At 38.7% G+C, this 13,016-nt stretch overlaps 1 protein-coding gene across 1 annotated transcript; it reads left to right on the forward strand.

The window, feature by feature from the left end:
• Positions 1-2,220: 2,220 nt before the first annotated feature.
• Positions 2,221-2,907, forward strand: LOC113237723. Its single transcript, XM_026474305.1, has one exon. It carries the CDS (start codon positions 2,221-2,223, stop codon positions 2,905-2,907), a length of 687 nt encoding a protein of 228 aa, XP_026330090.1.
• The last annotated feature ends 10,109 nt before the right edge of the window (positions 2,908-13,016 follow it).

Here is a 13,016-nt window from a genome sequence, read left to right on the forward strand (position 1 = left end):
ACCTATTCATACTCTCCCTTTGTAAACTCGGGAAGTAAAAATACTAGTTCTTCATGCTGTACCTATAAATTTAATTATGACATATAACTAATGTAAATTTCAAATAAAGCATTCTGGTTATTTCTACTTGAAACTTGTTTTCGTTGTGTGTAAGGCGCCCTTCCTTCTCCTCGCTTATAAATTTTACACGCATCATCGGGTCAACCAGAACTCACACCCACCATCCAGTCTCATGCTCACTCAAACCGACTGGAGCTGACCATTACATGTTTATGTCCTCACTGAAGTATTCGCGCTGCGTTTGTTTTAAGATACGAATCGCCGCGTCACTTATTTCTGTGTTTATTAAATAGTCGTCGCTACACGCTTGTACCTTGTGACGTATTCTCGCGGCGAAACGTAATACGCAGGCGAGGCACCGAGTGGCACGTGTTATCGAACTATGACGTTCTAACAGCTGTTTGATAATGTCGTCACCGCTAACGTCATAGTTGCTCTGTTGCGTGGCACAGCATTCGAACGTCAATCCTTCGTCGGTCGAAAAGGTTTTGCAGGCTTTCTTTTCACGAGACTCAATTCGGAGCCAATGCTCGGGGAAGGACCTCCTTCCCACCACAACTGATAGTTTAATAGTTGAGAGGGGAACAGGCCGCGCGTTGCGCAGTCCGCTGGATTCTCTTTGGTGTTTACGTAACGCCATCTAGAAGCCGGCACGATGCTAGTGATGTTCATCACTCTATTTGCTATATATTATTATTCCTATTTTTTTATCGCTTCCCTGCAGCCAAGCTAGCACCACTTGTGAATCTGTCCAGCAGTGGACATCGACTTGATCATGGGAAAAAATTGGTATAACTTTCTCCATAAGCTTGGCGAGTAGAAGAGCTCCGCAAAGCTCTAATCTGGGTAATGAAGTCTTTTGCTCCACTTAAGGAGCCACCTTTGTTTTGGATATAAGTAAAGTAGTGACGTATTCACCGCGGTCATTGATAGTCCTTGTATATATGACGCATGCATACGCCTTTTCGCTTGCGTCGCTGAAGCCGTGTAAGCTCGATACGCTCGTTTGTGCCGTTTATCCATCTAGGTATTGATATGTTTGTTATTTCATTTAATTCGTTTCGAATCTTTTCCCAACTTGTTGCTACATTACGAGGTACTTGTTCATCCCACGCTAAGTTGATATTCCATAGTTGTTGACCACGGCATGTTCCAATTAAAACAAAAAACGTCTTCCGCTGTTTTCCATCCAATGCCCAAAGTTTTCATAATGGAATCGTGCTTTCATTTTTCATTTTCATTTTCATTTCATTTATTCAAGTTACATTGTGCAAACACATTTATCATTACAGATATAAATCTAATTCGATAATGTCAAATCACTTTCGAATTCGGGAACGGAACGTGATCCTTATTGTAAACAACTCGTTGCAAAAATTTTCCAAGATTTATTACGAAAATCTTAGTGTTTACTCACGATTACATCAGTTTCAACTACTGTTTTCACAATTGGAGATCCAGTATTTACAACTCAATTTCGTTAAGGTACGACGAAAATTACTGTTAATTAACACAATTTGAATTCCATATTCCACCAGCACAACAAATCACAGATAACCCCATTATAGTGTTCAGCTGATTGGACGTGTGACACCTGTGGGCGTAGACAGAACTGACGGTGAAGTAGTATTGCCAATATGGATAATTAATTTTACGGCTGCGTTCACGTAAATACAATCCGTTTCACGCAGACAACCGTAGTTGTCAGGTAGTTACACTCAACGTCGCGTTGACCGTTGCCGTGAGATCTATTCGAAACAAGCATCATTGGAGCGCCACTGGTTTGTTGTGACAGAAGTACAAGCAATGATGAAGTCTAAGCAGAGTCTGTTGTGCGCCGGCTGCAAAAGTAGTATCACGGATAAGAAATTCGTCAAATGTACCCTAAATGGATGTGGCAAGAACTTTCACTATCCCTGTGTTGGTCTGGGAGGCCCCACTAATGACTCATGGGTTTGTCGAGACTGCCGTAGTTCTATGAGGAAAGGGGGCGACAACTCAGCAACTCCGGTGAGAACGTCAGAGAACATCACCTAGAGAAAACTAAAACCAGCCAGCCCCTTGGAAGTGTCGCAGCAAGAAGCCTCACCCCTGTACGAACTAACAGGCGAAATTAGGCTACTAAGAGCGGAAGTTTCGTCAATGAAGACTGAATTTGAAATGGCCATCTCTGCCCTTAATCGCTGCGAAACAAGATTAGATGAATTATCTATGGCAATGTCCGCTTATGATACCCGTTTAATAGAAGCCGAGAAAAAAGCATCTGAAGTAGAGGACTTGCTATGTATAATCAATGTAATGAACGACAAACTCAATTCCCAAGAACAAAGCATGTTAAGAAACGAGATCGAAGTCACTGGTGTGATGGAAACTCCAAATGAAAATCCTCACCATATTATTTTAACGATGTCCTCCTTGATAGGCGTCAAACTTTCTGATTTTGATGTTGATTACGTTCAGCGAGTCGGTCCACGTCGGAGTACTAATCATTCCCTACCACGCCCTTTGGTTGTGAGATTCACGAGGCGTGTACCACGTGACCAATTTCTAAAAACAGCTAAGGTGCGACGATTAACCACCAAGGATGTTGGGTTTGAAGGCGCCTCTACAACCAATATCTATGTAAATGAACGGTTGACTCGAGCAAACCGGCTGTTGTTTCGCGACTGCCGAAAACAAGCTAAAGAAGCAGGATTTAAATTCTGCTGGACAAGCGGTGGAATCATTTACGTCAAGAAGCGTGAAGGCAGGGGTAAGGGCTCCGAGTCTTTGGTCATTAGATCAAACGCCGACATCAACCGTATCCTCCGAGAAAATGAATCCGGAAGCAAAGGTCACAGCAGTTGATGAAGCTAAAGTTTTCAGTTTGCGGCTAGTGTTTCTGCGGACTGTTGGATCTCTTATTCCATGGTTCATTTACATCATTTTAATTGGTTACGTTTTAAATTCTATCTCAATAACTTACACAACTATCGTAGATACACACACTCGCTTGCACGCACAGTTTCTTCCACTCCACACATACCGGACCTACTACAATTACAACCCCTCACGTAACTACCCTCGTATAACCTTTAATCATACTCAGGCACTTACTACTGGTCTTTACATGACAATAGTCATCTTTAATATCTTTCAGCTCCATGTACGAATAGTTTATGATAATGGCTAATTTAGATTACATGAGGAATCTCGACTCGTCTGACTTACCTTGCCATATAGTCGAACAGCCTGAATCATGTAAATCTTTATTCACTGATCAGTTTAACTTTAAAGTGCTTACTGTGAACATTAGAAGCATACATCACAATTTTGTCGAATGGTTGTTGACATTTGCAAGACTGGACATTGAATTTGATGTTTTGATACTTACGGAATGTTGGCTAAACGAAAACTCTATAATACTTCAAATGGAGGGCTTCTCACTTTTTTTGAGTTGTACACTTTCATGTACAACTCAAAAAAAAGTTAGTTGCTTGTTTTCAAAGCAGGCAACCGCCTCCCTAACGTTGTACCAACTTACTTACAAAAACTTTCATAATAATTTACTAAGAAAACTGAAGAAGCAGCATGAGACATTGGTGCTAGAACAAAATAAAGATAATCCTAAAAAACTTTGGGACTCTATTAGAACTTTTACTCACTCTAAAAGGCAAAACCATGCATCATCTGAATTAACAAGGACCAAAGAAAGCACAATTGATTCGGTAAACCATTGTAACGAATTCTTCGCGAATGTAGGAAAAAGGCTTGCAGACAAAATACTGACCTCCACTCAGGAGACACAGGAATCGCTTGCAGCCAAAGTGAAACTTAAAGCATCGCCTCTTAACTCCTTTTTCATGCTGCCAACAGATGAAGCAGAGGTACTTTCTCTAATTGACGGTACGAGGCTTGACGGCGCCCCAGGCCAAGATGGTATCTCCAATCGATTTTTAAAAATTACCAAAAACAATCTTCTCGTGCCACTTGCTTACATTTGTAATCTTAGCCTAACAGAAGGGATCTTTCCTACTCAGTGGAAGTCTGCGACTGTGATCCCGATTTTTAAAGCTGGGAACAAATATGATCCCAATAACTACAGACCAATTTCCCTATTAAGTTGCTTCTCCAAGATTCTAGAAAAACTAGTTAACCGTCTTGTTGATTTTCAAGGAAAAAATAAATTAATATCTGACCGACAGTTCGGCTTTAGACGCGGAAAATCCGCTCAGGATGCGGTCTCTTTGCTTACTAACATAATATCGGATCACCTGGACAGCAAGAAGGCCTGTATGGGGGTTTTTCTCGATTTGGCGAAGGCCTTCGATACCGTGTCTACACCCATTCTTGTTCGAAAGTTGGAATCTCTTGGTATTCGTGGCATGACACTCGACTGGTTTCATAGCTATCTGTCTGGTCGTTCCCAAAGCACAATAATTGTAAATCAATTAAGCAATCCCACGCCCATTGACTTTGGGGTGCCTCAAGGGAGTGTGCTGGGCCCCACCCTTTTTACTGTGTACATAAATGATATTGTTTCTGTTCTGGACCACACTGACACCGTGTGCTATGCAGACGATACCGCCATTATTTTCCGTGGTCCTAATTGGTCCAATGTATATAATTTGGTCGAGTGCGGTATGTCGCGGATAGCTGCTTGGCTTCGTGGCAATCTCTTGACGCTAAATTTGACGAAAACCCATTTTTTGTGTTTCCATAAGACAAGTGCCTCTGCTCTTTTGTACTCCCCTGAAATCCCGGTTTATTCTTGCGACCCTGAAAAGCGAGCGTCTTGCAAGTGTCAAAGCATCAGTCGGGCCGCAAATGTAAAATATCTTGGCGTAGTTATAGATCAGAGGCTCACCTTCGGAGACCACTTGGTTGCCACCGCCAAAAGAGTACGTAAATTAATATACTTTTTTAGGAATCTCCGTGCGGCGGCCGACATAAGATTACTGGGGATGATATACAAGGCTCTATGCCAATCCATTATTACCTATTGTATCACTGTTTGGGGTGGCGCTGGAAAGCCAAACATGATGTTGATTGAGAGGGCACAACGATCCGTTCTGAAAGTAATGATGAAAAAACCCATCAAATATCCAACTACTACTCTATACGAGGAGTGTGGGGTCCTATCCGTTCGCGGTCTCTTTCTACTCGGAGTTATGGTTCTGGTGCATCGTGAAGTGACTTCTTCTCCTAATTATTGTAAGTTACTCGAAAACAGGCTTTTTAAACTTCATCTACCAGCTATAAACTCCACCTTCGCTAGAAGATTTCCAAAATTCATGCATCCGTATATATACAATAGAGTTAACACCTTGTACAGCGTCAAGCTCTGCTCAAATTCGGAACTTAAGCATGGGGTCAATAAGTTGCTACGCACGTTGACATACAATGAAATAGAGGACTTGCTAAAGGAGGTGCGCTAGTTCACTGCCTCAATCCTTAATCCATACACGTGCACGCACGCACACACCCACCGACTCACATGCACGCACGCACGCGCACATACACGCACGCACGCACCCACCCTCGCACTTACGCACACACACATACACACACACAATGCCATAAAGACACACACTCATCCTATATAAATGTTTATATAAGGTAATTGGCATTGAATTAAAAATACAATGAATATTATACATTATACAATATATATATATAATCTAATATAATAATATAAAAATATGATAAGATAAAATAAAATAATGTATTATATAATAATAATAATTTTTGATAATATGTTTGTTTGAATGTGTTTAATAATATGTACAATTTTTCAAAAAAAAAACCTTTTAATAATAATAAACAGTAACAAATATTTTTATCGATTACCTGCGAGACAGGCTTGCCTAGAGCAGGAATCGTAGGAAATTCCCTGTACGCGATATACGCTACAATTGAGTTGTGTTACCTGGTTCTTTGTCGTAACTAAATTGTAATGTGCCTGCACAAGTTCATTTGTAAAATAAATTATTTTGTATTTTTGTATTTTTGTATTTTGTATTTTGTATTTTGTATTTTTTGTACTTAATTTTTAAAATAAATTCGTTAATAAATTACTAAATAGCTTTCATTCATAACCATTATAATAAAAATAATAATTTAGACATTTCAATTTCTTATAACTATTTCTTACATATAGTGTCAAGGGCTACGTCTGCGAATCTCGACATCGAACAACAAAAAATATAAATTTTCTTAGAAATGTCATTTAAAAGACGCAAAGCGGTAGTGAGCGGCGCATGCTCCAGCATTTTGGTCCTGCATAGCGGCAGCGCTAGAGTCTGCTGTCGCACCTCGCGGCGTAGGCGCATATTTGGCACGAGGAGGCCGATTGCTTCCAGTATTTGCGGATTGCACAGTAAGCCACGATAAATTTTAAATACGTAAGTGACGAGAGCCAAGTTTCTTCGTGCTTCGAGCGTATAATAGCCAACCATTCCTCGGACAAATGGTGTCGGGTACATATTGGGGAACATAGGGTACACTTTATAAGACCTAAGGTACGCAAGCCTTAAAAATTTATTTTGAATTTTTTCAATCATTAAGCTATATTTTTTTCCTCGGGATTCCATATTATAGAGCTACTTTCTAATTGACTTCTAACTAGCGCATTATATAGAATTTTTAAAGTATCTATACTTATTAAAAACTTAGTATGTCTTTGTATAAATCCTAAACTGCGATAGGATTTTTTGCAGAGGTTGGTTATATGGTTCCTAAATGTCAAGTCATTCGAAAAATATAGTCCTAAGTCACGCACTGAATCCACTCTATTTAGGGCCGTTCCATCAATCGTATAGCCGTATATGAGTGGATTATGTGCACGTGTGCAAGACATAAGGTTGCACTTAGATGTGTTAAACAATAATTTGTTGTTTTGGCTCCATTCGGTCACCCTGTCCACGTCTTCCTGTAAACGTTTGCAGTCCTCGGCGTCATTAATTTCTAAGTATAATTTAAGGTCATCTGCAAACAATAAACAGCCCGAATTTTTCACCACTTTTGGCAAGTCGTTGACCATAAGAATGAACTCTAGCGGACCCAAATTACTGCCCTGACTTACCCCTGACGGTGTCAAAAACGCTTCCGATGTGTGCCTCTCATAGTCTACGTACTGTTTCCGATCTCTTAGGTAGTTAGAAAAAAATTTAAGCAACGGTGTCCTGAATCCAGCGGACGCTAACTTTGTCAGCAATATGTCGTTATTGACCGTGTCGAAAGCTTTACGAAAATCCAAGTACGCTACATCCACCTGACCACCTACCCGTCTGTCTAAGGCTGTGCTTGCATAGTGCATGAAACACATATGATTTGACTCTGTACATCGCCCTGGCCGGAACCCATGCTGCGCGTTTGACAAGTATGGATCAATTTGTGGGAAGATCTTATTGTACAGTATGTACTCGAACACTTTGGCAAAGGTGGATAGTACTGCTACTGGTCTGTAGTCTGTAGACATCTGTGCTGAACCTACTTTTCGGTACCGGGGTAACACGCGTAACTTTCCACTGCTCTGGGTAAACACTGGCGTTCAGACAGATATTAAATATATGTTGAAGGGGCTGGGCAAAAACTGATGCGCAGTCCCTTACTATATATGGTGGTATTCCATCCGGTCCTACCGATTGCTTGGGTTTGAGACATCTAAGAGCATTTCGAACGTCTTGTAAAGAGAGACAAGCAACATGAACGCGTTCGGCCGTCGCCTCTCTACCAGCCGCTGCGGCTGTATCCTCCGCTTCAAGTAAGGGTGTTTCGACATTGTAAATCGAGTGGAAATATTCCGCAAAAGCCTGAGCACTCTGTGAGTTATCCAGTACTACGCCGTTTCTTGTGACGCGAGGCTTACCTCGACTCGAGCGTTTATTTTTTATGTAGGACCAAAAGGATTTAGGGTCTTTTTTAATTTCATCTTCAATTCGAGTTCTATAATTCGCGTATGCAGTTTGTATTTTCTTCTTTACCAGTGATATGAAAACAACTTGTAATCCTCAGAAGTCTCGTTTGCCTTGTACAATTTATGGCATTTCGACTTGCGTTTTATAGAATTATTTCAGCGGTATACCACTCCGGGTACGAGCGTGCTTTCTTTTTGATTGACCTACGCTGAGGTGTGCAACTGCTGATCACATTATATAAAGTTGAGTAGAATAAGTCCATTGCATCGTTTACATTATTGATTTCGTACAAAGAACTCCAATTAATTGTACTTAATGACTCATATAGCATTTGGAAATTGCATTTAAAAAAAATCCATTTTATATTATATTTACTTTTATCAATTCTATCAACACTAGAAACATAAGGAAGAGGCTCACGATTCTGTATATTATTGTTTCTCATTTTAGAACAATATATGCTTAATGGAGGATGATACGGGTCGGGGGGTACCAAGTGGTCTAATTCTGCTTGTATTTTCATTTGAAAGATGTGCGAATTTGATAGTACTACGTCCAATATGCGGTTACTACAATTAGTGATCTCATTGTATTGCCTAAATTCGCAGACAGTAACAAAAAATTCATAATAACATTGTATTTCCAGACTCGCGGAGTACATATTTAAATCACCAATTAAAATTAAATTCTTGTATTTTATACAACATTGTTCCAATACGTGAAACAGGTGCATGTAATCACAGTCCCTACTATTTGGTGGGATATATACTACACAACAAGTAAACAATCGCTTATTTTCTTTGTACACATCCGCGCACACGAGTTCAAAGACGGCTGCGTCCACGTCAGGCGCGCCGGGCAGTGGCAGCGGCTGAAGACACAGCTTTGGCGAACCCACCAGCATGGCTCCGCCGTGCTTGCGCCCGTCCGCGCGATCGCACCGCACCACGCCGTATTCGCGCGGGGCCAATTCTCCGTCGTGGACAGATTCATTTATACCGCTCTCAGTTATTGCCCATAAGTCCGCGGGAGATGTACATATGTTTTCATATAACATTGATAATTTAGTCCTAAGCCCTCTAGCATTTTGGTAGTATATGTCGCACCCTTAGTAATATAAGGGCACAATCCAAAAAAAGTAGATTTTTGGGAAATTTGGGAATTGATAGGGACTTAAATAATAAATGGGATCAAACTTAAATAGCTCCATATTTCTGTTATATTTTTTGTACTATATGGGTCTAACTTGAAAGTGTTTTTTTAACTTGCTTGAAACTTATAGAATTTATTTATATTATTTTTTTTTTTATTGCTATTACATTTATCTATAATACATAATACATATTTATATATAATACATTTATCAAAGAACAAATCTGCCAAATTTCATATTTATAACTTAAATAATAAGCATGTTATTTGAAAAAATAGGTGTAATGTAGGAATCCAGAATCTTAATACGCGATTTCCCAAAAATCTACTTTTTTTGGATTGTGCCCTTACATTACTAAGGGTGCGATGTGTACCTTTAAACCGTGTATTTTTTTATTTTCATTGCCATGGTCTAATCTAGTAGTCTCGAAAAAAACCCTCAGTTTGGGTTGATATGGTCTCTACTTTTTTTTTACAATTTTTGTTTTGACTGGAATGTTTAATAGCGTGCTCCAATAAAAAAAATATCTAATATAAGCCATCTACATGAATTTGATCTGTCGAGTTGATTATTTCTGTGAAAACTTAATTTCGAGTAGTGAAAATTGTCCATGTTACAACTTATTATCTCTATTAGTTTATTTAATTGAAATTTAATAATATATTTGTTTTTACTCATTTCCCCATACATAACATTAGTATTATTGAATGCACTAATGGAGTTGTATAAGGCAAATTGAAACTTAATTACATTTTCGTCATGTGAACCGGCCAATATAATTATATAGTCATTTTTTGTGAACTTCTGACCCCATGACAGGTTGCTCAGCATAATTTGCTCTAGAGTCGCGTTTGGCTTTATGACGGCAGTTACCTGATATTTATCCCTAAGAATTCGCTGAAGCCTCTCACGTAGGTGTCTTCCTGTCTCATCTGCTAGCAGAAGTACCTTGTGTCTGACAGAGCTTTTTGCTGTTTTCGCTTCGTGTGACTGCTGCTGCTTATTACCCTTAAATTCTTCTTTACTAGGTGGCGTTCTTGGAGTATTTTCAATGTTTAGAATTGTATTCCTTTTGGTTGGGTTCTCTGATGCCTTACATCATGGAGTACTTTCATAAAGGGTTTGGGTGTCGAAGTGAACGTAGCAGTTTTGCTGAGTCGATTTTTATTTTTCTTTGCTAATGTCGATGGGCTCTTACATATTTCATTTAGGAAATGTAGTCTCTGCTCATACTCAGTAATAATTTTCTTAAGAGTCGAATTTTCCAATAATAAATTGTCTTTTTCCTGCTCAGCACTGCCTAACTTGTTCTCTAAATTATTAATTATCATATTTTTCTCCTCAATATCATATTGCATATTTAAAGTACGTTCGGGGCAGCTACGATTTAATTTATTTTCCTCTAAAGACACAGAAGAGATGTTCAATATTTCCTCCTCTGATAATGATTGGAAGGAGTTTCCAGTTGGTACATTTATAATATTTTTTTTCCTCGTGGTCACGTTGTCATTGTCCTCTTGTGTATTGTGTGTAACACTCTCTAATTTATTCTTATCATCTCTGGGTGGATCAACCGTGTCTATACTGTGCGACGCTGAAGTTGATGGTGTCACGTGTGTCACATCCGTTTTTTTACAGGTAGGGCAACGCCACTTGTCTTTTGTTTTCGATGTCATTAATCTAAGCATGTGTTCGCTTAGGTTTTTTAAACATGAAACCTCATAGTGTCTTGTGCAGGTAGTGCATTTAAGGTACTCTCTGTTGGATACTTGTCTTTTACAAACTCCACAGTTTTGCTTTATGTTAGTTTTAGGCCCCATTGTCATAGGTTTTGTTCGCTATTGGTGTAAAGGGTCGCAGACGAAGGAAACAAGTGTTTGCGACTAGTTTAGTGGTTTATTCACTTTTAGACAACTATGTTACAACTGACTTATTAGTGTCGTTTATACGGTTTATATACAAATAGTAATATCTAAATCAATTAATAAAACAATTAGAATGATACACAAGCTGCGTCATTTGTAGAACTATGGAAAGTTTATATCGTTAGTGATAACAAGTTAGTCTTATTGATAAAAATGTCGTAATGTGGTTGTGGTCACATTACATTGGTGTTTAATTTGTTTTATTAATTAATATTTAAAATATATAAAATATTTATTAATATATAAAATAATTGTTTCATTTATGTATTTCGCACTTCAATAAAATATAAATTAATATTGTTCTCATAAGAATAAAATAATAGCCATGCTACCCGTGCATTCACAAAACAGTTCGTAAACTATCACAAAGGTCATTCAAATTGGACGGGTCGCGACACTTCCGTACAAAAACCTTTTCCGTCCAGGTAATTTAGACACTTCCTGGGAATGCAGTTTACGTCCGGTAACGAGCCACTAGACACTCTGTTGCTGCACGAATGTTATGTTAATGTTACGAATAATAATGTAATAAATTATAAATAATGAAAATAAATTGTAATTGTTTAATATAAATCATCATAAATCATGCCGTACTGTAAGAAAAAAAATAAAAAGTACATATACGAGTACATACATACAATACACATAAATTACAAAAGCAATAAAAATAACCAAATAGCTAACTGTCCTTATCCTACACAAGACATGCGCAAAAGACAGAAAGAGACCCGTTACGTCAATTTCAATTTTCGAACCACAAGCGATTGAGATTTAGAACAAAAACTATAGAGTTGATTTAATGTTAATCTTATTTTGAAAATTACTTTTTATTAAATGTTATTAATAAATAACTAACAAGATATTGTTGTATTCGTTTAGAGTTATCAATCAGAAGACCGAAAACACATATGCCCGAAGTAATGATTGCTCGAATTTTTGTAATCCCAAATGTACTTTTTTAGGTTATTTTTGGAATATTACAAAACAGACTAACTTAATCTTTCTTTGTAATAAGCAACCAAAATCCCCTGAAAGCATAACAGTTTTGTTATATATCGGTTTTCGAGAATATGAAACTTTGAGTTTACTTCTAGTTGGAATCTGGAAATTCGAATCATCGATACATTTCTTACAGCACGTCATAACTACCAACAGAAAGACACAGCTATTTTCACATTTCAATATTTGTATGTACCTATATACCCGCACAACTCTTATTACTTCAAGTGAATTCGTATAAAATTCAACATAATACTATAAAATTAATTTATTGTGCATTCCTCGCCTTGTCCGGGTTTGGTGAGAGAGAGCTATTGCTGAATTTTTGGTACAAAACACGATTTGACAACTGGCAACACTGACTTTCTCCTTCTTCTGTCATCCGATTGGGCGTTGGATCCTTACCACCACGCTGTTCACCCCTCCACCAGTGTGGGGGTGCGGTGGCCGTTGTTCAAACTCGACACGCGCTTTTCCTCATTGCGTTGTTGAATTTCGTTGCGAATACACAATTAAGGGGAAATCCTGTCGGATTGCGTACCGATATGGATTCCGATACAACTGGCGGCGCTGGCGAGTGCCGACGACGAGGCAGAGACCGACAAAGACGAAGACGCAAATCTCGATCTCGCTCGTACTTCAGATCGAGATCTCCAAGTTACGACAGCTCTTTAGATCGCGCTAACTGGCGCCACAGTGAGTACTACAATTCAGATATTTCGGTATTTGGTCAGTTATGCAAACAGGTTAGTGACCTAACGGTTTTTATAAATAATTTTATGCAACAAAATGTGGGGGTGTCGGAACAACAGATACGTGTGGTATCCGAGCCTAATACCTCGCAAGTACCCGACACTGCACCACAATTAGTTACTGTGCACAATCTTGTACACCAGTTGAGGGAAATGATGACGATTTTTCCTTCCAATCTCTGCAAACTACACTGAAGGACACTGGTATAGGCAAAACTGACCATGAACG

The sequence above is a fragment of the Hyposmocoma kahamanoa genome, unplaced genomic scaffold, assembly GCF_003589595.1.
Source record: "Hyposmocoma kahamanoa isolate Upper Pololo Valley unplaced genomic scaffold, ASM358959v1 93484, whole genome shotgun sequence".
NCBI lineage: Eukaryota > Metazoa > Arthropoda > Insecta > Lepidoptera > Cosmopterigidae > Hyposmocoma > Hyposmocoma kahamanoa.